The sequence below is a fragment of the Cyphomyrmex costatus genome, unplaced genomic scaffold (assembly GCF_001594065.2).
Source record: "Cyphomyrmex costatus isolate MS0001 unplaced genomic scaffold, Ccosl1.0 scaffold23, whole genome shotgun sequence".
In the NCBI taxonomy this organism is placed as follows: domain Eukaryota; kingdom Metazoa; phylum Arthropoda; class Insecta; order Hymenoptera; family Formicidae; genus Cyphomyrmex; species Cyphomyrmex costatus.
Window position 1 is genome coordinate 2,178,397 of NW_017276368.1, and position 26,937 is coordinate 2,205,333.

Below are 26,937 nucleotides of genomic sequence, written 5' to 3' on the forward strand. Positions count from 1 at the left end.
AAGTCGTCTGATGGTGAAAAATTTACATGAAAGGATATCATTTACTCATGAAAAGAGGACATATAACCATTCACTGAAAACTCACGTGAAAAGTTTCACATTGCAAAAATTTACGATAGAGAAATATATTTATGTCATACATAACTAAATCAACGTTAAGCAATATATCTTTTCAAATTAAACCACGCATTAATTAGTACATTACGAATCGTATACCATGCAGAATATAATAAATCTTTTTCATTTTTCACGTAAATAAAATCATGATAACTAATCAGATAACTAATCAATTTATGTTATAGAATCAGCTTAAAAATTCTGGCAACACTAGGTATACTTTTAATAACGTAACTTACGTAACATGATGAATTTCGCAACGATTCAGAGTCTTGTGATATCGAGCTGCAAAGATAAAATTAACATTGACACATACCGAAGAATTGTGCCGAGTTTGAATATTTTGCGAGAAAGAATAGCAGTGATAACTGCAGGATTTTCTATACATCACATGTGCATAGTTCACAAGAAACATTTTCACAGTTCTACCGTCCACTTGGAGAAAGTTAACCTAAAAGAAAATCAAATTGGCATAAATAACGTATCTTCTACGTTTCAAATAAAAAAAGGACCGTCTAGGAGAAACAGAATCATAATAAATGATGATAAGATTCCAAAGCTTAATGTAAGTTTATTATGCTAATTTGATTTAATCTAAAGAATTTTAATATTATCTAATTTCTCTCTCTCATGAGTGTGTAAGGAAAAAAGGCCGGTCCTGTACTTAAAAAATGACATAAATCTGATTTTACAATGAATCGGTAATATTTGGTAGTTGGAAATGTCAAATTTTATCCATTTTTAAATAAGTGACTATGATTTTTTGCATCTATAAGTTGTTGATTATATAGTGAGTTGTTTTATAGCTTTTTTAAATTTTATATGTAAAATTTTAAATTTTTATATATGAATCTTTGTGCGTTACTTTTAGTTTAAAAATGTCCTAGCGTTTTTTTTTATGTTTTTATTAATATATTTGTTATTTCCAAGGATATTAATATATGTGATTTTTTGGTTTTGAGATATGACTCTCATTGGCCTTTTTTTCTCCTTAATATATTTTATATATCAAGAGTCTTTTAATTTTTAATAATTACTTAAATATAAAGCCTGCCTACGAATACAGGTATTAGTTATACAAGTTGGTTATTGGTCAACTTCACCGATTCATTGATGAGACTACCAATTACTGGTTCATTATAGAATCAACATAAGATATAACTCAAAATACATGATTTTTTTTAGTTATTATTATGCATGAGTTAAATAAATATTACCCTGTTAATTTTCTAAAATGAACTAACTTAATTCATAAATGTTACAAAAGTTGTCACAAAGAAGGATAGTTTTTCTAAAGGACTATTTACAAAAATGACAAAAATAATTATATTAAAATAGCAAACAAAATGATATTAAGAATATCTTTCTATCAATATTATTTGGTTAGGCAGTGATTTTCTATCAAGATGAAAAGAAGATTTCTCTTTTGTATGATTTGATGTTTTTCATTTTTATGTTATTTTAAAAATAAGGGAGCAATTGTATAAAACAAATTTCCTATTAGGCATGGACTGTGAAAGCATTAGCCACTGCTGAGGAATATAATTTGGAAACTTTAGCTTATGGTTTATTGGATCAACAATTATATATTCCTAATAAAATCTCTACATCAACTAATCGTAAGTATAATTGAAATTTCTAGATATTTTACATTTTTGTGAAATATAAATGATATAAGCAATTACGGGAGATTTCATGAGATGTTGTAATTACTCAAAATGAATGTGACTTTTCACATCACCGATTTTGTGTTTGTACAGCAGAGAATTTGTGTAGTTAAGGCAAAGAATTATGTTTAGGAACTAATTGATACTGAACATGTGACCACAGTGCATTTCGTGGCTGTAACAGATTTCCTAACCCGAATAATCGTCAAATTTAACTTAAAATATTTCGATTCACGAAGCAGTAGAGCGGGGCTTTTTTCTTTTCAAATCTTTATTTTTACGCATTGATTCTGTTTTTTTAAACCAAAATTTGAGGTGAGTGGACCGTTTTTAACATTTACCACTATATTTTATGAAGAAATACGAATTCTGACTTTTAACTTGAAATACAAAAATAAAATAAAATATTAGTGTAGGTACTTACTTCTCGTACTTAGAAAATAAAAGCTCACAATTTGACTTGGAAAAATGAAGGAAGATAAACAACCAACAATGAAACTGCCTATTCCACTGAATTTACCAAAAGAAGAATTAGAAGAATTAGTAGATAAAGCAAAAGATTGGGCGCTTATGAATGGAATGTGCTTGAGATCGAAAAAAAATTTTGATAGAAATGTCTTGCAATTCGCACCGTTCATGCTTTTTCCATCACCATTTCCACGAGAAGAGTTTTATAACGCCTGTGATATTCAGATCATTTTGAATATACTTATACATAGAGTAGCTCATGATTATGATTTTTTGAAAGATACTTTGCAAGAAACTATAAAAGTGGACGATTTTACTAAAAATTTATTCAGTATCTATGAGATTATTCACAAGGAAGGAATTGCTCAGAAAATATCTCTTGGTATATTACGCTCTGACCTAATGTTAGACACAAGTTGTCCCAAGAAAGATATTAAAATGCTCAAGTCTCATTGCTGCTGGAAGCAAGTTGAGATAAATACAATTGCTTCTGGATTCGGTTGGCTAGGACCTGCATCTACGCAGTTACACAAGTTTGTCTTGCAAGAACTTGGCTATACGGCTGAGCTAAAAAATCTTCCTAAAAATAATGCTCTACAAGCACTTTGTTCGGGTTTCATAGAAGCATGGAACTTATATGGCAATCCACAGTATGTTCGTAATTTCTGCAAAGATTTATTTTTAAAGTTTTATAATTTATCCTTTATTTAATCTTAATATTATCCAATGATTGTTACATTATTTTGTTATCTATATTGTTTGAATATTATTTAGATTTTCTCATAATTGAACCATTTCCTCATATTTAAAAATGATTGTTTGCAGAGCAGTTATTTTGTTTGTTATTGAAGACATTACATATAATATTTGCGATCAGCGTTTCCATGAATACGAAATTCGTAAGCAGAATCCAAATATAAAAGTAATTCGCAGAAATTTAACGCAATTAGCGACTACTGCGAGATTGGGCCCTGATATGGAGCTAGTAGTAAATAGTTACGTTATAGCAGTAGTTTACTACAGGTGCGGTTATGAGCCTAATCAGTATCACACCCAAAAAGAATGGGACGTGAGGTTGCTAATTGAGAAATCATTGGCGATCAAATGCCCAAGCATTCAATATCATTTAGCTGGTACAAAGAAGATTCAACAAACTCTCGCAAAGCCCGGTATGATTGCACGTTTCTTAAAGGATGAAAAGACTGCGGCAAAAGTCAAAGAAGTATTCACTGGTAAGTAATTGTTTTCTTGTACTTTATTAAAATAAGTATGATATATATAACAGAAAGATTGTTACTAATGTTGTTTACTAATATTAATATTAGTACATTGCAACATGTAATATTATTTAGTTATGTGCATATAAAGTTAAATTATATGAACTAAAATTTACGATGATCTTTTGTTTCAGGTTTGTATCCGCTGGATTTTGATGAATTTGGAAATGCCGCTATAGAGATGGGTATTTCCAATCCTCGGAGTTTCGTGTTAAAGCCGCAGAGAGAAGGCGGTTGTAATAACTTATACGGAACAGATATCAAAGATTTTCTAGAATCTGTAAAATCCAAACAGAATCGAGTAGCTTGGATTCTTATGGATCGAATTTATCCACCAGTGCACAGAAATTATGTTGTGAAATATGGAAATGGAAATATGAATTTAGAGACAAAGGAGCTAATCTCAGAGTTAGGCATATTCGGTGTTATTATTGGAGATGAGAAGAATATTATAATAAATAAACAAGCTGGTCATATGTTAAGAACAAAATTATCCACCGATAATGAAGGCGGTGTGGCTACCGGTTTAGGAGCTTGCGATAGCCCGTTTTTAATTGACTGATATGTGAAATTATTTCTATCACGTAAAAACCATATACTACTTGCTATGCAGTTATATTATATCATTCCTTTCGTAAAATAATATTTTTCTTTTGATATGTTTACCCATAAATTCGATATTTTTATAAATCAAGATTTTGTATATGTACATTTGTAAACACACACGCACACAGAGAGACAGACACACACATATATTCATATACAAATATATTGAAATAAAACACATTTGCTTAAATAGCAATTAAAACTTGTGTTTTATTAAAATAAATAAGATCCTTTTTACTGCTTTTAAATTATAGAAATTTAGAATTTAAAATTAAATTTGTTCTGTATTTTGAACTGGTTTTTTTGCAGCTGTACCTGATGTTGTACATGCGGTGGCCAAATATGAAGTCGGGCATGAACCACGAGAGATCTTTTTCTTCCGAGAAGGTAGCATTGTTATGTGGAATATTTCTAATCTCGAATGCGGCAACGTATTACAATTTTTGAGACGTTACGAGCAAAATCGTTACACGGAAGAATTGGTTCAAACCGAAAGCGAGTTAATGAATTACACTTATGCGGATCCCGGGTATCTCTATTTTTTCGTTACTAAATACTTTTATGTTCACGGACTCTATATACAAAATAAACTGTTAAGAATTTGGACAAATGAGTTCTTTAAAAAAATTCTGTAATTTTCGGAATCTAACAGGAAAAAGAGTCATTTGAGGGATGGTGATATTATCCTGGCACAGGAAGCAGGAAATTTGGATAAATATACATTTTCCAATGCTATGGCACAGTCTGTCAAGTTAGGCATATGGGAGGCATCGTTAAATCGCTATGTCGACTCAATTGAATTCGTTACGGAAGATCTAAAAATTGGTAAGAAGATTCAAATGACGCAGCACGAGGTGTTGAGAAAACAGGGCGAATTGTTCGCTCTTAGACACCGTATCAACTTAACGTCGGATCTATTGGATACACCTGATTTCTACTGGGAACGAGACGATTTGGAAAGTTTGTATCAACAAATATGCGGATACTTTAGCATCGCGAAACGTACGAAAGTAAGTATTTGATACACATTTTATTGACTTCTATAATATATGACTGTGTAGCTTTTGTAAAATATTTATTGGTTACGCAGGTGATGAATGAGAGATTAAATCACTGTTTGGAACTGGTGAGCATTTTATCATCGCACTTGAGCGATCGTCATCACGTACGTTTGGAATGGATGATTATCATACTTATTATGGTGGAAGTCGCTTTCGAAGTTTTGCATTACATCGATCGGTATCTTGTGAAATAGTGATCTAATAATAATAAATAATACCGTTTACATTGTATACAAAAACTAGATAATCTAAGTATCTTACATATATATTTCTTAAATATACATTACTGATATATTCTAGTCTAAAACTATCACCTCTTTAAATTTTACAATTCATAGTCTAATCTAATTGCTCGAAAATGTTTTATGGCAACATTAATTTTTCTTAACATGAATATAAATCGGCTCTTCACTTTACAAAAGCAAAATTAAAAGGCAAAAGGAAAACAAAAAGAAGAGAATAATAGATTGTAATATAAATAATAAGAGCAATATCATGGATAAAATTATATATATTTTTGAGACTAATTTACATAACATAATTATTTGATGGCATAAATTCAGCAATCTTTGTCGGAATCACGAATCTGTCGGGATTCTGTTCGAGCAGACAAGCTAGTAGACGCGGAATAGAGAGAACGGTGCCTGATATCATGGTAAGAAATTCCCTGCCAGTGGGTGTTTGATAGGTAATCAGTAATCTTTTGCTCAAATAATCGCCATATTTAGATAGGTGACCGATTTCTATGTACCGGTTCATGAATGGCGACCACATCTCGAAAGATACGCGCATTTCCTCACAAGATTGCAACTCGGACGCGGGTCGCATGACAACGCGATAGTGATCGCACAAATCGTCGTACAATCTGCATATAATCTCCAAAAGTTCTTGGAATAAAATTTTGTATTCCTCGCTCTTTGCATCTTTCGCTACGATGAAGGAGTGTACAACGGAAGCCTGGCACACAGTGAATAAACCACAGGTGTGCAAATCTCGCGGTGATGGTGTATACTGCCTACCTGTGGCGAAGTACTTAAGAGGGAAATTCTTGGGATTTATCAGCTGCTTTGTATGCAATGCCAGAAAAGAGACCAAGCTTGCGCCACCGACCAGATGCATGCGATTCGACGAACCCCTCTCGACCTCGTTATGATTTTCTATTACAAAGGCAGCCATAGGATCCTCATGATTCAAACCAGAGGCTTCTACTAGAAAACTGCGGCTGAAATCTGTACCAACTATCTTTATCATATTGTTTTCGCCAAGAACTCTGCCTGCGTGCGCCAGTACAGCAAGCTCGAACAAAGCAGCGTCGTTGCTTAGGAAATAACACATAGGATTCTTGTATTGTAGCAAGTCTAGACTAGTCCCAATATCGAGATGACTTCTCTTCTTCTCTGATATCTCTGGCAAGTTACCGACACTCTTCAGTATCACCGGTTCGCCAACAGGTGTTCTAGGATCCAATTCGTTTGGTAACTTCAAGACCTTCTCTACTACATCTTCATCCAGATCCCAGATCGCTTCCTTCATCGTCTTTAAATCTTGTCGTATGATCCCAAGCTGTGTACGCAACTTGAGCACCTCTTGTTTCTGCTCGGCAGTATGTTCGGCGTTTTGCAACAGAGTTTTCATACGATCTGTGAGTTTCTTGATATTGTCTTCCAATGCATATTTGTCTGCAACCATCTTTACATAGAAATCCCACGCTTCCTTTAATAGAATTACGTTTACATCCATCCCGCGCACTGCGAGATTTTTCTGTAGTTTGTCTATATTGGCAAATCTGTCATCGACGTCCAAATATGGCGACAGATATGCAAATGCTTTGTAAGCCTTATTACCGGAAATGTATAGTGCTGAACTGTAAGTTCTCTCAAAGTTTATTGAAATAAAAGTCCTTCGACGATCACATATCAAAGTTCTGTACATACGCTTTAAAACATATGTTAATCTACACAATTTATTAGTCATTGTATTATAATTTCAATTTTTTCTTATGTCACAGTAAAGATACAATGATTCAAAATGAATTATGAAGTAACTCTATTAATTTATTTTCATAACTTTAGCATCTGACGTAGTATTTATTATGTCCAGGTCTTCCCGTGTCATGGTCTCAATCTTTCGTTTTTGTGGTACGATGTAACTTCCTTTACCTGCTGCTTTTTCTGACTCTTCGATAGTATAGGGCTCTAATTCAAGCGCTTTCATTCGTCGTTTATGCACTTTAGTATTGAAGTGAGTATGTAGAGCAGTTTTGTCTATAAAATATCTCCTAAAATCAAATTAAGTTCTTAGTTTTAATAATTTTAATAAATATTGCTCTATGTGTTATGTAAAAATTTATTATTGTTTTGACATAGAAAATGATACTCCACAGAAATGCAACATTAATATACATGTGATTAAATATATCAGGTAAATCAAGGAAAAATCAAGAATATTTTGCTACGTGCTCCGTCTATTGTTATGTCTATGATATATAATTGAAATACAAAATAGACTAATTTCTAGTCTTGCAACCATCCAAGCTGGTAACTTCATTTATTCATATGCACAGAAAACTTTTAATCCACATATGTAATGCACGAGTAGAATTAAACACGGAACCATAGATTTTGAATCAACCGTGCAAAGCGTGTACTCGATGCTTCATACATTTCAATATGATTTTTTAGGTTAGATCATTATATTGCGTAAGACTTACGCGCAATGCACGCAGTAATACTGCGCTGCTCCCGGCTTATCGAAATTCACTTCCTGGTTTAACAGCTTCCTCGCGTTCTCCTCTTTCAGATCTTCATCAATCTAGAAATAATAATCACATATTATTCGTCGAGGCGATGATCACAAAACGTGCGTAATAGATTGGTCGTCCACGTGTCGAGATTGTGTTCAGAAAAAATTGATGCTGTTCACCTCGTCCAAGTCCTTCGTTCTCCGTTTCGTTTGCCAATTCTTTTTCAAATGCATGTCACCTCTGTGAGTCTTTTTACGTTTGTATGGCATCGTTACATTTACAAATTATCCCGTCGAATTCTTCTTCTTTAATTTATGGCCATTTATGGCTCACGGCTATCGTTGAAGGCAATTGACTTTCGTAATCGAGCGCGTCGGCATCATATAAAAACGATAGTGTTTATACGATTGAATTTTCGACAGAGACAGATTTCGCAAATTGATTCTTGAAAATTTTTATTAATAAAATTATGTACACCTCAACTGCACCATAGTACACATCGAGTGAGATATTAGAACAAATTATTTTTTTCTCTTTTTACAAAAAAAATAGCTCTGTACGAGCCTTCAGGAGCCTTTCCTAATTACGAATATCATAATTAAAACGCGATCCATCCAGTATTTTAGCCGTAATTTGGGAATAAAAAATTCATCTTCAACTAGAGGTCTCCACGGGTCTCTCCTGTCGACCCAGAAAAGTTTGCACGTAGCAAGGACAATTACTAAGCTTGTCAATTGAGAACAACTTTTTTTATTAAATATATTCCTTCATAAATTATATAACGCGCGTAATTGTAACTATCGTTAAAAATTTACTTTTATTATCGTCGATGTATCAGAATCGATTGAAAAAGGTACAATTTCATGCAGCGTCAATTCGTGCGAAAATCTTTAGCGAGCGAAGCTTTGCTTGACTGCTTGACGTGTCTCTTAACTTCGAATAATAATATTTTTGAAGCGGATTTCGACTGTGCTCGCGACTGTGTCTTGCAAAGAAAAATACTTTTACGAAGTTAATGATTGCTGATAAAAATCGTTAACTACATTTGGAGCTCTGTAGAAAGCTGTTTTAATCGTTTTAACGGAATAAAAAATAATAATATATTGTCAAAATGGATCTTTTATAAATTTAAAAATGCAAATTAAAAATGTGAGAAACATTTTTTTTGAAAAAATTAGTTAAAAATTTGTTACAAAATCAGTTGATATAGTTTTAATATTTTTACATACTTTTTTTACATTAATGTATTTGTTTTTATACAACTTTGTACTTTTGTTTACAAGTTTTTCAATTTTATGATTATTTTCATCAATCGATCGATACTTACTGGAATTTTAAGCTAATTATGATGTTTCGTTTTATTTTACATACATTGCTTCCGTCAGCGTTTAACATATTTATTAGAAATTATTAAGTAACTATAATAATAAACTATAATAAAACATTTTTTAATAGTATACACTGGCAATTTTTATAAATCTGTGAATAAAGTCTGTGACTAATAACAATCATTAATAAACGCTAAGCTATAATTAATTACGCTTTTAATGTAATATTAGAAATTGTGATTAAAGTTTACGACTACAAATATCAGTTTTGGTACTTTATTCTATTGCAAAACTTGAGCAATAATGACAAATATAATAATGCATTCTATGCGGTTCCCAAATTTTTACAATGCATGACGTATGCAATATTGATCGAGACCATCGAGACTGTGCTTTTGCATACATATAGGTTTATTATCCGATATGCAATTAATTGTTTCATCTAAAATGCGATATACATTAAAAAATGTATATAAAAAAATTTTCTAATAGATTCTATATTTTCTAAAAGTAGCGGGACATCGCTGGCGAAGCTTCGTCGCTGCATGTAAAGGATACGGGGTTTCAGCGAAGAGCAAAGAACGCTAGGCGGAGTGGGGGGTCTTCGCCAGCGAAGCTTCGCTGCATGAAATGGTACCTTTTATATCCGTTAAACTGTGGCGTCGAGTGGCTCACCGCTCTGTGCGATTGACTCGCGATTTGTAGACCCGAGTTCAATCCCACGTGCGCGCCCAAACGCGATTTTTCGCGTTTAATGAGCCAAAAAATGGCTCCACTTGGTGGTTATTCCTCCTAGTTTCCGACTGTTTTCGAATTGCAGCTATTTCTCTTGTTAAAGTCTGGAATTCATTAGTCAAAGAGTTATTTACAATTTCTAGTTTTCCTGCATTAGCTTTCCTGCATACAGTTTCACTAGTTTTTAAAGTATCTACCAATTCTTGGAGCATATTGCATTTTGACTCCATGTGTTTATTCTTTTTTTGTACAACTGACAATTTATCACTTGTTTGTGCCAAACGTCTTCGTAGATCCCATTTTTTTATCTTGTCTACTTTATTATCTATGTCATTTCGGACACTTTTATTTACCTTGTTCACTGAATTATTAGTCATCAATGGATTATTAATTGGCTTGTTTAATAATGTTTTAGTAACAGGTTTAATAAAAGGTTTCTTTGCTTCTCCATGTGTTACATTAGCCGTTCGTTTTACTATATGTTCTAAGTTTTCAACGCTGGATTTGAATTGTGGGGATAAACGCCAACTTTTCAACGCTCGCATGAAAAAGCAGCTTCATGCTTCATGTGTGTGTGTGTGTGTGTGTGTGTGTGCGCGCGCGAGGCTCACTGAGGAAAGTTGACTCTGCTGGGTGCTGGCTGAGCCCTGAGGTTCGCCGCTCGATACCACTGATCATGGCGCGCGATTTGTCACGATCAGGTTAGAGGACAACAGCGATAATTATGATCAACAATAGTGACGACGGCGTGATAATGATAATGGCATGTGTTATTACAAACCACGCGTAGTCCAGACAGGAATCCAGGACTGCAGCACGCGAGCACGAGGACGATCGAGAAAGCATTATTTCACTCTGGAGAGTGGAAACGTCAATATTTTGTCAATCCTGGTGAAGGAGTACGGTGGTCCGCCATCCTCGAGAAAAACAAAAAATGCCATTAGTCATAAGGAATTGTCCGCATCTGGTCAACTGCGGCGATCTCGCCTTCATCGAGGCAGTGATGGCTCGGGAAGAGCGTTTTGCAAAATGTAGTGACTGCGACACTCCAGGGCCCAATCTTTGGCTCTGTCTGTTCCCCGACTGCCGTTGGATCGGTTGCGCGGAAACGCACCTCGACCACAGCACCATTCACAATCAGAACTTCCCGACTCACTGCGTTCACATGAATCTGTCGACCAACAGGATCTGGTGCTATGCTTGCAAGAGCGAGGCAATCGCCAAGCATGTTCCATCACCTCCTTTATCACCGACACAAGTAGAGTTTAAAACTATGGGTAACAAATTCGCCGGGGACACTTCTGGTAGCATCGAGTCTAAGTTTGATGGCTTAGACAGGTTGATGTTTGACAAGTAAGCAAATGCTATTAAGTAATTACTTTTTAATTGTAATAGAAGTAATAAACTTCCTATGAACTCTTTAAATGAAAAGTACAATTGATCGGGCAATGGAGAGCGTAAACATGGTAATTAAAGCATAAATAATCTTACTAATGTGGTATTTAATATAAATAAATTCTTCCGATACATGAGAGTCGTACGTTTCATAATCGAGTTGTACAATTTTCATAGTCTAATGAATTATATCACTTTGGCCAGATCTATCAATCTGCAGTGGTTAAACATATTTGTGGAAAAGAATGTTCCTGCAATAAGTTTGAAAATATTTATTTCACTGAAGAAGATTCTAAGTCCAGTTGAAATATGACTCTTATGTATTGGAAGAATTTACATTAAATACCACATTAGAGTAAGATTACTTATGCTTTATAATTACTACATTCATATTCTCATTTATCTGATCATTTGTATTTTTAATAATTTTTACATTTGTGTTATTTATATCTAGATAACATTTCATACAAAAACATGCTATTGAAAACCATTTGTTAACAATTGTTACCACAATAATGTTGCTATTATAATGACAGAGACATTAAATTATACTTTTTCTTGCGTGCATCGCTAAACATCATATTTGCACTTCTGATAATGAGCAACATTTATAATTTTATACTGAAATATTGCTATGATATATTACATATCATATGTTATAGCATAATATATACATATTATATGTTATATATTCTTTATTACAATTGTTGCTGTAAAGTTACTATAAAGTTGCAGTACTCATTTATATATACGTTTTCTTTTGCTTGCAATATTGCATCAAACGAGGAATCACCTTGTTGACTCAATTTGATTGTAATATATTTCAGCAAGTTGTTAAAAAAATGTTAAAAAATGTTATTTATTGTAAATAAAAAGTCTGTTTTCTGTAGTTGAATTAGTACATATATACTTTAAAACTTAAAGTGAAATAAGTTTGATTGTTTGCACAAATAAGGAAAAAAATTCTAGTGCAGTCTAACGTAGAAAAAAGGAAGAAAAAAAATAGATCAAAGATTTTTATTCTCTTGAAAAGTGATACAGTAAAAAAAAAAGTGATAAAAAAGATTAAGTTTCTCTCCTAGAAAAGGAGAAAAACCATTTTTTAATTTAATAGAAAATTGAATTGTGACATTATTTGACTAATCAAATAATATCGATAAAGAATATGTTCTTAATAAGGTTAAATATTATTTCTGTCCTTTTTGCGTTTCACAACTTTTAAAATAATAAATTTTTTAGTCGTGACAATTTTGTTATGAAGAGTTTAGTTGATTGGTAAAAGATAATGTTTACTTAACTCATTCATTAGAATAATTCGAAAATTACGTTTTCTTAAATGTTATTACTTTTGAAGTAAAGGAGCAAAATGCAAAGTTACAACTTTTTTTTTTAGCATTGGAGGTCTTTATAAGGCAAAAGTAATTATTTTTGCATTAGAAGTCTTATGTTCATATGTAAGACTTTTATCATTAGAAGTTTTTATATGAAATGTGCGAGCAATTATTTTAATAGCCTTATAAAGAAATTTTATAAAGACTTTTAGTGTTGAAATACCTTATTATATACTTGCACATATTTTTATTCTGAAACAAGCTGTATTATTGAATATATTGAATGTAAGTCAATATTTAATGTGTGCAAAGTTGATGTGGCTATATATACATTGGCCATATCGTTTGTAAGCGTCTTTAGAATGATTTTAATTGATTTGATTTTCAATTGATCACTTTTATTGATAGGAAGATTTGTTATGGATAAAAACAATATATTTTGCATGAGTTAAATTAAGTTTACAATAACAATTCTTTAGGAAAAAACATTTAATATATTTTTTGTTAACAGGTTTTATGGAGATTGGTCAATAAATAGAATCAATTCAGAGAAAGGAAGTTCATTTAACGAACGATCCGGGGATTCTCCCGATAGTACAGACTCAGAAGAAAGCAAGGACTTTTCTGGGAAGCCAAGAGGTCTAGTGGGTTTACAGAATATTGGCAACACGTGTTACATGAATGCGGCACTACAAGCCTTATCTAATGTGTCTCCTTTAACCCAATTCTTCTTGGATTGCGGCCATATGGTCAGTTACATGTCGAAAGACAGGAAACCCGGACTTAGTTTAAACTATCTGAATCTTATTCGAGATATGTGGAATAAGAAAACCAGAGGATATGTCGTGCCGCATGGTATCCTTTCAGGCATTAGGACGGTACATCCAATGTTTAGAGGATACCATCAACATGACACACAGGAATTTCTCAGATGTTTCATGGATCAGCTACACGAAGAATTGAAGGAGCATATTGAGGATGACAGGGACGTACAGCTGCGGTTGAAAGGATTGGGAGATCAGTCTTCGGAGGATGAGGATGAAACTGAAATCGACGGTAACGCATCCAGTCAGTCCGACGCCGAATATGAAACTTGTGATTCAGGTGTGAGCGAACAAAGCTCTCTGAGCGATGAAGGTGAACGCGGCACAAAGAGACGTTATTCTCGCGTGTCGCAGACGGAGAAGTTACGAAACAAATTCACCAGTAGAAACATGAAAAAATCAAACGTTGAACCGATGTTGCCGTTTGTTCCGCCACAACGGTCTCCACAAAACTCTCCGGCCAAGCATCGCACCAAGAAACAAATGAAAACGCGTAGCATCATCAGCGATACTTTCGATGGCAAACTCCTGAGTAGCGTGCAGTGCTTAACATGCGATCGAATTTCTACTCGGGTAGAGACATTCCAGGATTTGTCCTTGCCAATCCCGAGTAGAGATCACATCGACATGTTGCATCAGGGATCGCTGACGCCACAAAAGGCTGGCCCATGCTCGGACGTAGTTTACGTAACTAATCAGTCAGGTTGGCTGTCATGGTTTTTGCAATGGATGCGTTCGTGGTTCTGGGGACCAGTGGTCAGTTTACATGACTGCCTCTCAGCATTTTTTAGTGCCGACGAACTTAAAGGCGACAACATGTACAGTTGTGAGAAATGCAATAAGCTGCGCAATGGTATCAAGTTCTCCAAAGTCTTGGAATTGCCTGAGATATTGTGCGTTCATTTGAAGAGGTTTCGCCATGAACTAATGTTCAGCTCAAAGATTGCCAACTATGTTTCATTCCCTCTCGAAGGTCTCGATATGAGACCTTACTTGCACAAAGAATGCGTGTCCAAGATTACTACTTACAATCTGATATCGGTCATTTGTCATCACGGTACAGCTGGCGGTGGCCATTACACCTGTTATGCACTGAATCCCATCGCCAACAAGTGGTACGAGTTCGATGACCAGTGTGTCACGGAGGTATCACCGGAAACGGTAAAACATTGCGAGGCATATGTACTGTTCTACAAAAAATGGTCGCCAGAGATATTACAGTTGCGCGATAAAACCATGGAGTTGATGGAGATATCATCCCGCGAGGTATCCGATTTAAATTTTTTCGTGTCTCGACAGTGGATCAACCGCTTTAATACATTTTGTGAGCCTGGTCCGATTGATAACTCTGACTTTCTGTGTCCGCATGGGGGAGTAATACCTGTTAGAGCACAATTTGTCGACAAGATTAGTATGCCCATACCGCAAGCAGTTTGGGAATACTTGTATAATGCGTAAGCCTCTGACTGTGATAATACCATCACAGTAGAACTCCGTTTATTGCATTTTACTTAAACTAGCGATATACGATATTCTTTTTTCTATTATATTGGTAGTTAGATTTACTATATTAGCTGCGGTACTAGTAGTGTCAATATGATAGCAAGTATATGCAATAATCTGGCTAACAATTCAGAAAAAAAGTATCGCGTGCCATCGGTTTAAATAAAATGCAAAATAAATCAATTTGTTCTCAGTTTTAAATATACGGATTTATAATTGAGCTTCTATTGTCTGAACCATTCGAATAATAACAAGCTGGACTTTAGTTTTCTGTTTGTCAGCTTCTATTATCGAAACTATTAAAAGTACTGATAGAGAGGAAAGCTAATGAGATTCCATTATCTGAATTATTCAGTTATCGAATTGTCTTGTATCCCAACAAACGGAGTTTTACTGTACTTTTTATGTTTTGTGTATACACACACATATATATATATATAATAATATATATATATATATATATATTTATTTTAATATTAATTATAAGATTTAAAACGCGCGCGCATCTCATTTATGTGATACACCATGCAACACTGGTCTGCTGGATATATAGATAGATAGAGAGAGATGATAGAAAATATAGAGTGAGATAACACATGAAGTCAAAGGCCCTCTATTATCGAAAAAACGAGATGGACATTTTCTCTGGTCGACGATGACATACGAATGTCCGACCTGCGAAGAAAAGTACGAATCCTTGCAAAAACGTAGACAGTACGAAATGGAACTATTCCAACGGTTAAACACCGATAATCCTACAGCCATTTATGCGTTGGCTATGGCATGGTTGAGACAGTGGCAGAGCTTCGTCCGAGGCAAAGAAACTCAGCCACCAGGACCAATCGATAATAATTCCATCGTTGTAAATAAAAATGGACAAAATAGTCTTAAAGTTGGTAAGTCTTCTTTTATTTCGATAAATAAACAAGTCTTTTATTTTTGAGAATTTGTTATCAAATTATCGTGTTATTAGGAAAAAATGTTTTTTTTTTTTCTTCATAATAAACACAAATTCATTTTTTTTTTATAGGCTCGGATTATGGCCAGATCCCTGAAGAATTGTGGCAATTTTTTTTGACTACGTATGGCGGTGGACCAGAGCTAATGCTGCATTCATGTCAACGACCGGTGCCCGCTCAGCCTAACGTTTCTGTACATTCCGCGTCAAATCCAAATTTGATAGATCCGAATCTTAAATGCAATCGCGTAGAGGCTAAGTCTAACAAACTTTGTATGACTAGAAGCTCGGAAACGATTTCACAACAGGATAGCGCGATCGAGAGCCTAATTTCAAGCAGCGACTCCCATCAGACGCAAAGGGATGTTTGCGAGTGAGTAGGCTGTATGAATTGCGATTTCGTAGTCTTGTTCATCACACGACGAATATTTCCATTGGTTTTTTTAGTTTGGTCTTTAAGTGTTTAAGCAATCAGATTTTAATCTACTTTTTTCTAAATTCCATGCTTTTGAAATTTCACGCTCGGCTCAAACAATCCTTATCAAATTTTTACTTAGATGAGATGATCTCGATATCATGGAAATAAAACAATCATTGTCATTTTTTATGATTTGAAGCTGAAAAGGCAATTGGATACTTTTGTATCAGTAGCGATTTTTATACGAAATATGTAAAGCTGAATTACGTGCATCATATAATGAACCTAAAAGTATTTTCAAGTTACAAAGAAAAACTATATGGATACGTGATCAGATGACTGCATTTATCGTAATATATACTGTAATATCTTGATGGTAATTTGTATTTTGTCATAATATATAGCAGCATATTAATCTTGCTTAAACGAAGAAAAATGAAAAATTTATCGCTATAAAGAACATTTAACTCTTAAGTCTGTGGCATACAATGTTTATGTTTTCCTGCAGGATTGTTTACGTTTTAACAAATAACTAAAATTACGCAGAATACAGAATTTGTAGTAATTTATTAATATACAAGCAGCACAATCCAGTAAAAAAACATACGTCGGAGCACAGACTTTAGTTTACTGTGAAAAAGAACCGAGAAATGTCATAAGCTTCTTTCTAAATCATCGGTTTGAAAAATTGAATGACACTGATTGCTTTAAGTCCATTGCTCTAACGCTGTGAAATCGCGATTGTACTCGTTCATCGACATAGAATTTCATCAATTTGGGAATATTATATACATATGTAATAATATGACGGAAACCTAGTTATAGTACAAAAAGGATATAGGCGACTATATTATTTAAATACAAATCTTTAGTTCATATTTTTGCCCAAAGTCTAGGCCGTAACATTTGCGTAACCTCGATATAGTTGTGTTATCATATTTTTTATATTGAACATTCGCCGGCGTGTGCGTGTCATTCCTGCACATAGATGGTGGCTTTCATTTTCGAAGTTATGTATAATGCCGTCATTTCTTCTCCATTGGCGGGATAGTTTTCATCCAAAAAGAAAAATAAAAGATACACGGAAGACTGACAAATCGATTTTATTTAGAAAGAAAAAACATTCAGTTATAATTGTATCGATTTATAAGCAACAACTCACGAAATTGTACGCAGTGACGCAAAAAGCTTTAATCATCTTTGTGTTTTGTTCTTCAATAGATGGAATTATTGTTATTGTTTTTTAGTGAATTTATTGTAAACATATTTTTCATAAGATTCACAGAACCGGTAACGGTCTCTCAGCGTATAATTCACTGATTTCTTTCGCCTTTTTCTTAAACAGTTGAAATTCGTAATTATTTATTTAAGTAACAAAACGTGCTTCTTAAGGCTCCTGTTTCCTACAGCCACGTTAAATTGTGAATGATTCCATTTTTTGCACTATGCGTCAAGATAAATTAGTTTTTCGTGTGCCATCACGTTAGGTGCAACAGAAATCTCTTTTATCTTTATATTTTTATCTTCTCGCAAATTTTTGATAATTTTTCACATAATGTTCAAGTATTTATCAAGCACGACTATCGACTGTATTATGTACAAAAATGAGGGGGAAGATTGCCATTGTTTATATTTAAGAATTTATTTAGATTATTAAATATTAATGTTCGCACATAATGTATATGTTAAAGTACAACATATATTTTCTACATACCTTTGTGATAAATATCACTTTCAGTTTTATATATCACAATAATCGTTTCTTGCAATAAAATGCCTAAATAAATAATTTTATAAGTTTTTATAGCTTAGCTACATCAAGATTATACAAAACATAATCTAGAAGCAGAAGTTTAACGAAAACATTGAGCTATGTAAGTATATATAGTGATTATAAATACTTGAACATTTTATATTAAAATAGCATACTTCCCTCTCTTTCAAATTTCTCTCTAGTATTTAAGAAGCGTATTCTATTGCTAAGCCATTATAATTGCATAGTTTAATTATCTTATCGTAAACAAATGAAGAGTCGCGTGTCACGAGCTATCCGTGTAAGCTCAATTATGTTTTCATAACTTTCGTCTTATTACCGAGGACGTTTATCTTTATAGCGATTGATCGCTTTAATAACACAATTTCATATTGCGAGGAAGTAAAACGAAAGCGCAGTGCAATTTTATTTTGCATTGCGATTTCGTTCACAGAGACGCAAACAATTAAAAAAAATTGTTAAAGCTAATATTGTCTGTAATCATTATTCAGAGCAAAGTGCATAAGGTGAATAATAAATAAGTTGGTTCCTTTATTTATTGAAACATCTAGATTCTACGTTATTTCTAAGCGTAATGTGCGTTTCTTTATAGCTTAAAGGAGAAGTATAATTTATATTTTATCGTTTTTGATAGAAAAGACCATTTTTTTCAGAAAATGGTTTTACCACTGGAATAGATTAACTTAGAAAAAGCGTGAAATTTTGCTAATTGTATAAAGTATATAAAAATTTTCACAAGTCGAAAATTCACAATTAGAAAAAATTCGATTGATTCACAATATATATATTTATTAGTGCAATTTATACTAATTTTAAACTTTAAATCACAACATTACAAAAGATCTGCCAGATTGCTGCACGATAACTGCAATTCCATTCCGTAAATGTAATTAAAAGCATCAAATTCTTAATCTGTCTAATCTACTTCTATTTAATAAAACAAGATTGTGTGATTAATATAAATAAAGTAATCTCTAAGCGTTTTTTGAAGACGCAACTATATGTATCTCTTTTCGGTGTTAGCTTAAAATCCCAGTATTATCTTGTCATCAAACTCTCTGAGTAAAACATATGCAATCTTTTTTGTACAAATAAAATGGAGAAGGCCTTATTCGATCAAAGTAGATGTTAAGGCTTAACAATATATTTTTACATAAATTTTACAATTTCCAGTTCAAGTAAAGTAATGTAGTGTGCGCCGATTATTTATTGGTCTTGAAATCTACAATCTTAAATTAAAGTTGGTTTACTTATATTACAAATTGAATTAGCAAATAATTGAATGATGCCGATGCTAATGAGCATTTTAAAAAACATTGTAGAGAATTTATTACGAAAAATATAATCTCAGCCAAGATTTGAATTTGGCTGGCTTTCCTACATTCCGTGATGAATGTGCCTTATCAGTTCAATCAATATGGTAATTTATTTTTTCTGTTTTTTTTATGTTAAAAAAGGAAAACATATGCATGCGATCTCGATTAGTTTCGCGTGATCTGCATTTGTGTAAGCTTAAGGAACGCGGGTCTTTTCCCACCCTCGTTTCAGGAGTGCGCGGATGTTACGTTCTATGGGAGGCACGCGCGGAATGATACGTCTCTCTCTCTTTCGTGGAGCATTGATCGAATCCTGCGCATTCGGGGGTGGCTGGCCATATTACCCCCACGATCTTTCTGATCCCTTAAACACCGTGTTCCCGCTGCTAGTCGATGCCGCGGTCGACGTGTTCGTCGCGATTTTCACCTGACAAGCCGCGGTGTAGATCGTAGATAAGAAACTATCTCATCGTCATCATGCGGCTTCGCAATTTGGGTAGTTAAGTCTAATTTCGCGCTCTCATTCCAATTCTTCTCCGCTCTTTCTTTTTTTCTTTTCTTCACTTCTTCATGAAGCTTCGCTTGCGTCCAGGTCGCGGCCGTTTTTAGTTTAGTTCATTTCTCCGCTACGTGAGATTTCCGATAATTAGGAATTTCCCAAAAGGAACGTCCGAAACAGACTCACCGTTTGGTAAGTACAAGTGTCTCATTGCACATACAAACTAATCCAAGACGTTAAAGGACTCCGAGACGTTCGGTACATTGTTCTGTGTAAGAACGAGAAAGAGAGAAGCCTGCTCGATATGCCCACAGACGTTACTTCAGTACACGTTGCTACTCTACTTCGTTTCCATATTATATAGAATTACCAATTTACATGTTTTTCTCATCTCACTTGCATATTCTCTATATTTGTATAAACACTTGCAAGACGCGAACGATTTAAATTTAAACAGCCTATGTGACACGTACTCCATTTTAGCTCGCTAGGAAATGTTCTATTCTTCACTTTCTTCATATAGTCACACTACATCTAGCCTATGTTTATAAGAAATTAAACATATCGCCGTAGAGGCAACAGATAGAAATGGCGAATTTCCGTGGATTTTATATACCTTCCTTTGGTGCAACGGTCAACGTCGCCTGGGAGACTTTAAAGGCCGTATGGCCAGAGAACAGTCCGTGCATGGAGCTGATTCGCAGCGGTGGCGCCGGTGGCATGAGCCAGGGCCATCCTCAAACCCGATCCGGTCAGGGCCAGTTCAAATCCTTCGACGAAGGTCATGATAATACCGAGATGATGACCATGAACGGGGATCAGGCATATCGAGATCAGAACAACGTGGGGATCGCTGAGGACTCGTTCAGTTATCAGAGAAACGGGTAAGGATATATCGCCATGCGTTGATTTCACTTTCTGCTCGAGTTTCATACGTCACTCTAATTGTAGGGACAAAGTTAGAACTGGAAGCATGAGTAGCGGAGAATTTAGCGAATATGACGAGGGTGGCGGAGAATTCGGAGTGGGTGTTAAGATCAACGAATGGCAAGCTGCTTGGAATGTTACAAATGCTATTCAGGTATTGCAGAATCGAAGAAAGAGTTTCTGGTAGCTCTCTCTCACTCAAAGAAAAACGTAATGGTAGCAACTATACACGTAAAAGTGACAATTATACAAGCCAAGCTTTATTTGAAAAATTAATATATTTTTAGAAGGGGGAAACGAACATCAGATTACAAAGCTTATTAAACCGTTTTGTAATTATTACAATTATAAAATAATGTATATTCATCAGTTTATTCGACTAATAAGGGGAACATCAAACTAAAAATGTATAAAATCTGAAAAATTTAAGGTGTTTTTTTTTTTTTTTTTAAGTCTTAATAAATTTAAAATATAACAAACTTTTAAATATTATATATTATGATATAACATAAGAAAATTTTTGACCAGGGATTTAAATATAAAAATTGTCGTAAAAGGAAACTATTACATATGATTGTAATTGTATTTTTCTGTAAGTTTTCTTGCAAATTTCTCAGGGAATGTTCATCGTTTCTTTACCGTTCGCCGTCTTACGTGGCGGTTATTGGGCGATCGCCGCAATGATTGGCATCGCGCACATCTGCTGCTACACCGGCAAGATTCTAGTCGAATGCCTCTACGAGCTAGACACGGTGACGGGTCAACGTGTGCGCGTACGAGATTCGTACGTAGCCATCGCCAAGGAGTGCTTCGGGCCGACGTGGGGCGCCCGTGCTGTCAATATTGCGCAGATCATTGAGCTGCTGATGACCTGCATTCTATACGTGGTCGTGTGCGGCGATCTGATGATTGGTACTTTCCCCGAGGGCGCTATCGACACACGCAGCTGGATGATGCTAATCGGCATATTCCTGCTGCCGCTTGGCTTTCTCAAATCCCTGCAGCACGTCTCCGTGTTGAGTTTCTGGTGCACAATGTCTCACCTCTTCATCAACGCGATCATCATCGGTTACTGTATCCTGGAGATTGGTGACTGGGGCTGGTCGAAGGTGAAGTGGACGATTGACATGGAGAATTTCCCAATCTCCCTTGGTGTGATCGTCTTCAGCTATACATCGCAGATCTTTTTGCCGACCCTCGAAGGCAATCTCATCGATCGCTCCAAGTTCGACTGGATGCTGAACTGGAGCCATATCGCCGCGGCAGCGTTCAAATCACTCTTCGGCTGGATCTGCTTCCTGACGTTCCAGAACGATACACAGCAGGTGATTACGAACAACCTGCACTCAGCCGGCTTCAAGGGCCTGGTGAACTTGTGTCTTGTCGTCAAAGCGGTGCTTTCGTACCCGTTGCCATATTACGCAGCCTGCGAGCTCCTCGAGCGCGCCTTCTTCCGCGGTCGACCGAAAACAATCTTCCCAACCATCTGGACAGTGGATCGGGAGCTCAAAGTCTGGGGTTTGGCTTGGAAGATCGGCGTAATCGTGTTCACCATTCTAATGGCGATCTTCATACCGCACTTCAGCATATTGATGGGCTTCATTGGTTCTTTTACCGGGACCATGCTTTCATTTATCTGGCCCTGCTATTTCCATCTGAAGTTGAAGAGGAACTCAATGGAGTGGAGCGCCGTTGCTTACGATTGCTTTGTCATTTTTCTCGGTGTTCTCTTTGGCGTAATCGGCGTCTACGATTCTGGCTCTGCGCTGATCAACGCCTTCGAGATTGGCCTACCCTTTTGAGCAATCTCGCGCCAATTAGATCGTTCGTTGTTCTTATTCTGTAGCAAAATGATATTATACGGAAACGCTCTCAGGCCATATTTGTTTCTCGATTTTAACACGTTGCTCGGTATACATGCAATAATTGTTGATACATGCAGCTAGGAGACTGGAGAAAATATAAAATAGAAGCGATAATTGATAGGAGAGCTTTGCATTTTCAAAAAATTAGAAATTTTTCTGAATAACATTCAGATCAATAATCAACAAATCGGTTTTTTTTTTTTTACAAAATGCTAATACCAAATTAAGAAAATACATATATTATTGCGAAATTTTTAAATATATGAATGCAATTTTATTAAAATTCCTTACATAATTAAATTAAATGTCTCTATTTGAAATATATCTGAGAATCGAGAATCAAATATTTTCTGTGCTTAATAGCGTTTTCCACTGGGAAAACTGGTGCAGCACTAGCGCCGTGCTACCCAATCAGCATACCATATTTAAAAAATATTTTTTAAATATGGTATGCTGATTGGGTAGCACGGCGCTAGTGCTGCACCAGTTTTCCCAGTGGAAAACGCTATAAGAGCAATTAATTCGTATGAAAACTTTGCGTTTTTAGATAAATTAATTTTTTGATATATATCATTTTAATATTCATGATTTTTACGGAATAAAACGCGTTGTGCGCAGTTATATTTCTTTAAAATAATGTTTATCTCATAAAATCATTAAATAATGCAAGAGCATCATCTTCTATTCGTGTAAAAATTACGCTTTAATAATCTTGAAACGAGTCTTCCAATTAATGTCTTCCAGAACAATAATATTGATAGAAGTCTATGCAAGATTTATGCTTGTATTCGTAATGGCATGTTTAGTTTTGTACATCAAATTTATATTTAAATCATGATTTCAAGAGCAATGTACAATTAATACATCATGCAATTTTCCCAATCATGACAGTGAGTGATGTTTAGAATAGAAACGTGAAAATCAAAAGAGACGAGAACATAACTGCGTTTTCTAAAATTACTAACTGTAGTATTTTTTCCAGAAGAAACAATATTGGCTCGCTAAAGAGCATTTAAATTCCGTTGTAAATTTCACACATTGACCAGGATTGCGAAAAAATTGCGATGTTTCTATAACATAAAAGATTAATTCCCCGATTTACCTTGCATTCGGAAGCCTTTTAGATAAAATGAGAGATTCAAGCGTGCATTGAATGTAACTATAAAGATGACAATGTCTTCCATTATGCTGCAGTAAACAAAGCGCAGCCTAACTAGTAGTTGGTTACTGTTACAATTTTCTGGATTTTATAATTATATCGCTGCGAAGTTGTATACTAGGGCGATCAGATGAAACGTATAGCAGACGAAAAATTCAGAATGAAACTATCTAAGATGTTAATTATCATGGTTAACAAAGCATTTTTTTTAATTGTCAAATCAAATGACGGATACCCTGTTTATAAAATTTTTTGAATTAAGATTGAACTCACTCGAAAACAGCCTCCTGCACTTCTGCGTCCGACAGAAATTTCCTGCCTTTCAAATTTTTCTTCAGTACTCCGATTTTGTAACTCTATACAATAGTTCGTTACGTTATCATTACACAGCATTTTTATCATGTATAATATCTACGCAACGACAATATATGTAATAATAACGAATTGTTAAAAGTTACAGATCAAGGTACAGGTTTTTTTAAAAGTGTAAAAATTGCATAGCGACAGTTCCGATAAGAAATACTAGAGCAACTGGTCTGCAGCTAAGACTTGTCGTAATGCGATTTCTACTTTTGTGGAAATCTGAAGAAGAATATGAAAAATAGGAAATTTTTGTCGGATGCAACAGTGCAGGAGGTTATTTGTGAAAGGATACGATTCCAACCTAAAGAATTTTATCAATAAAATATCTGTTGTCTAGTTTTACAATGGAACAAGCCAAGTCTTGCCAACTATAGTAATTATTAACATGTTAGTTGACTTCAATGTCTGAATTTTTTATCCGTTATATTTTATTTTACTGCCCTAATATATATATATATATATATATACACACACACACAACATATATATACACACACACACATACCCATGTATAATTTTTATGCGATGAGTTGAATTGTATATCGCGACGCACGGCGACCACGTCAAGCTATGTTAGCGATATGCGTTAGTCGATATAATAATTCAGCCAAATAACTTTGGAATGGTTTACCATGCCGTCTTATCGCCGTACAAACAAGATGCAAAGCAATGCGTGAACAGTTATGTACAATTGAGTACAATTAGTTGTATAATCCAATGTCTTCCAAGATCGTATAGATCATTAGTTTAAGGAATATAGATAATGTAGTCGTTCCATGAAACTGCAGAATGCTGCGATAATTCGAAAAACGTTTTTATGGGATATATTTCGTAAAATTTATGTCATACAATTATTACGATTAGCATCAGATTGTATTTTTCCGCAAATTATTGCGGAAGAGAGAAAATTCCGCACTAATAAAAAATATGAAAAAAGTGGTTTTAGTCTAATTGGCTGAAACTGTGATATTCTAGATTATATATGTAAGATTATGCAATCAAAAGTTTTCTCAGACAAAACCATAAAATAAATTTTGTTTTAACATCATTTGAAAATCGCTATATTTTGTGATTAAAAAGTATTTTTACTCTAAACTATTTATTTATTGGTAATTATACCTTATACTTTTATGCACGGAATATATAATGAGAGACGAATAAATTGATGTAACTTATAGAAAATGAAAAAAATTAATTTTTTTGTTTATAAATTAGAGTAGTTCTCTAGTTGAATTTGACATCTTTATTTACTTTTATTGTTATTTAAAAAAATGCAATTTGCAATATACATACTTGCAAATACAACATATGTTTTTTAAAACAACTATGTGTTTTCTTTAGATAATTAATTTATCTCATTTTTTGTGCATACAAATATTAAGATATAGTTGTTAAAAATGAATATTTCAATAAATAAAGATATAATACTTTTCAGTCTGATTAGACCTTTAAAAAAATAGCAACTTTCAAATAGAGCTAGAATAAAATTTGTCTATTTTTTATGTATAATAGTTTTATCTATATCTTTACACTAAAATTTTTTGTATTATATATATGAATTAAAAAATTTTCTTTAAAAATTTAAGATTTTTAAGATTTTTAATTTCATTTCCAAAGAAAATTTTTGAAAAAATTCAAGATATTAATATTTTTATAAATATTTTTCAAATATTCATAAATTTAAATGAAAAATTCTTAAAAATATTACAAAATATTATAAATTTTTTTTCATCAAAATGGACGTTTGATTTTATAAAAGTCTTTTTAGATTTACAAATTATACACTTTTTGAATTATTGAATATTTGAATTTTCACATGCTTTTTGAATATTTTATAAAATCTTTTATAAAAAAATAGTGGAAATTTTATACAAAAAATATATTCTTCATGACATTCTCGAGAAATGCAGATTCTTCGATTGTTAATCGTTCTGCTTTTGTTTCTTCAAGTTATACCGCGAGCATTCTGCAGACATGATACTCAGACTAATTAAAATGCAATTAATAATCGCGAAACGAGTCTTCCAATAATATGTCTTCCAGAACGATAATATTGATAAAAATAATAACAGTATCACACACTATGATAACAATGTATTACTACTTTATTGAGCAAAGATCTTTGTCGAATGATGTTAAGCGTTATATTGGAGAACCGTAGATGTTAAGAGTTAAACTTATAAACTACGATCGCGCATAATTGATGTTTCATATCGATGAATATATCAATAACACAAAATAACATACAAAATGTAAGTAAAATCATGCTATTCATGAAATCAATTTAGATCGTTAACGAGGGATCATCTTACTTCTTTTGTATCAACAATAATTATCAAAGATAATTGAATGAGAATTGTGTTGGAATCTTCTCTTTGTAATTATCGGATGATGACAGATTGTGAGTCGTTGTAAATGACTCGTCTTGTATATTTTAATTTCGCTTTTTGATATATCGTTGAATAAATCTTCTAACAATATCTTTTAGAACGGTCTCTCTCTTATAATCAGCCTTGAGAGAAAAATAGAACGCCATAATGTAAAATCCGTTGAGTGAATTTAAAGAGATGGTTGTTGAACTTAAATTATTGAAGCTAATGATG

At 33.9% G+C, this 26,937-nt stretch overlaps 6 protein-coding genes across 6 annotated transcripts; 4 read left to right on the plus strand and 2 right to left on the minus strand.

The window, feature by feature from the left end:
- Nucleotides 1-261: 261 nt before the first annotated feature.
- Nucleotides 262-5,514, plus strand: LOC108774000 (required for meiotic nuclear division protein 1 homolog). Its single transcript, XM_018540000.1, has 5 exons — nucleotides 262-682; nucleotides 1,622-1,736; nucleotides 4,445-4,664; nucleotides 4,788-5,145; nucleotides 5,226-5,514. The coding sequence occupies exons 1-5, from the start codon at nucleotides 362-364 to the stop codon at nucleotides 5,388-5,390; spliced, it is 1,179 nt and encodes a 392-aa protein (XP_018395502.1). The 5' UTR covers nucleotides 262-361; the 3' UTR covers nucleotides 5,391-5,514.
- Nucleotides 2,079-4,190, plus strand: LOC108773999 (glutathione synthetase). Its single transcript, XM_018539999.1, has 4 exons — nucleotides 2,079-2,099; nucleotides 2,201-2,902; nucleotides 3,078-3,484; nucleotides 3,664-4,190. Exons 2-4 carry the CDS (start codon nucleotides 2,253-2,255, stop codon nucleotides 4,089-4,091), a joined length of 1,485 nt encoding a protein of 494 aa, XP_018395501.1. The 5' UTR covers nucleotides 2,079-2,099; nucleotides 2,201-2,252; the 3' UTR covers nucleotides 4,092-4,190.
- A 181-nt stretch (nucleotides 5,515-5,695) lies between the features above and the next one.
- On the minus strand, nucleotides 5,696-7,185 carry LOC108774007 (Seryl-tRNA synthetase-like insect mitochondrial protein). Its single transcript, XM_018540009.1, has one exon. It carries the CDS (start codon nucleotides 7,168-7,170, stop codon nucleotides 5,725-5,727), a length of 1,446 nt encoding a protein of 481 aa, XP_018395511.1. The 5' UTR covers nucleotides 7,171-7,185; the 3' UTR covers nucleotides 5,696-5,724.
- Nucleotides 7,186-7,203: 18 nt separating this feature from the next.
- LOC108774008 (zinc finger protein 593 homolog) lies at nucleotides 7,204-8,391 on the minus strand. The gene is made up of 3 exons (XM_018540010.1): nucleotides 8,119-8,391; nucleotides 7,907-8,007; nucleotides 7,204-7,474 (listed from the first exon to the last, which is right to left on the minus strand). The coding sequence occupies exons 1-3, from the start codon at nucleotides 8,206-8,208 to the stop codon at nucleotides 7,246-7,248; spliced, it is 420 nt and encodes a 139-aa protein (XP_018395512.1). The 5' UTR covers nucleotides 8,209-8,391; the 3' UTR covers nucleotides 7,204-7,245.
- A 2,545-nt stretch (nucleotides 8,392-10,936) lies between these two features.
- On the plus strand, nucleotides 10,937-16,533 carry Usp20-33 (Ubiquitin specific protease 20/33). Its single transcript, XM_018540043.1, is given in 4 exon segments — nucleotides 10,937-11,355; nucleotides 13,240-15,020; nucleotides 15,688-15,951; nucleotides 16,086-16,533. Coding segments are annotated over 4 exon segments (2,769 nt in total). The 3' UTR covers nucleotides 16,391-16,533.
- Nucleotides 16,534-20,575: 4,042 nt separating this feature from the next.
- On the plus strand, nucleotides 20,576-22,930 carry VGAT (vesicular GABA transporter). Its single transcript, XM_018540049.1, has 3 exons — nucleotides 20,576-20,904; nucleotides 20,972-21,101; nucleotides 21,565-22,930. Exons 1-3 carry the CDS (start codon nucleotides 20,609-20,611, stop codon nucleotides 22,747-22,749), a joined length of 1,611 nt encoding a protein of 536 aa, XP_018395551.1. The 5' UTR covers nucleotides 20,576-20,608; the 3' UTR covers nucleotides 22,750-22,930.
- Nucleotides 22,931-26,937: the final 4,007 nt, after the last annotated feature.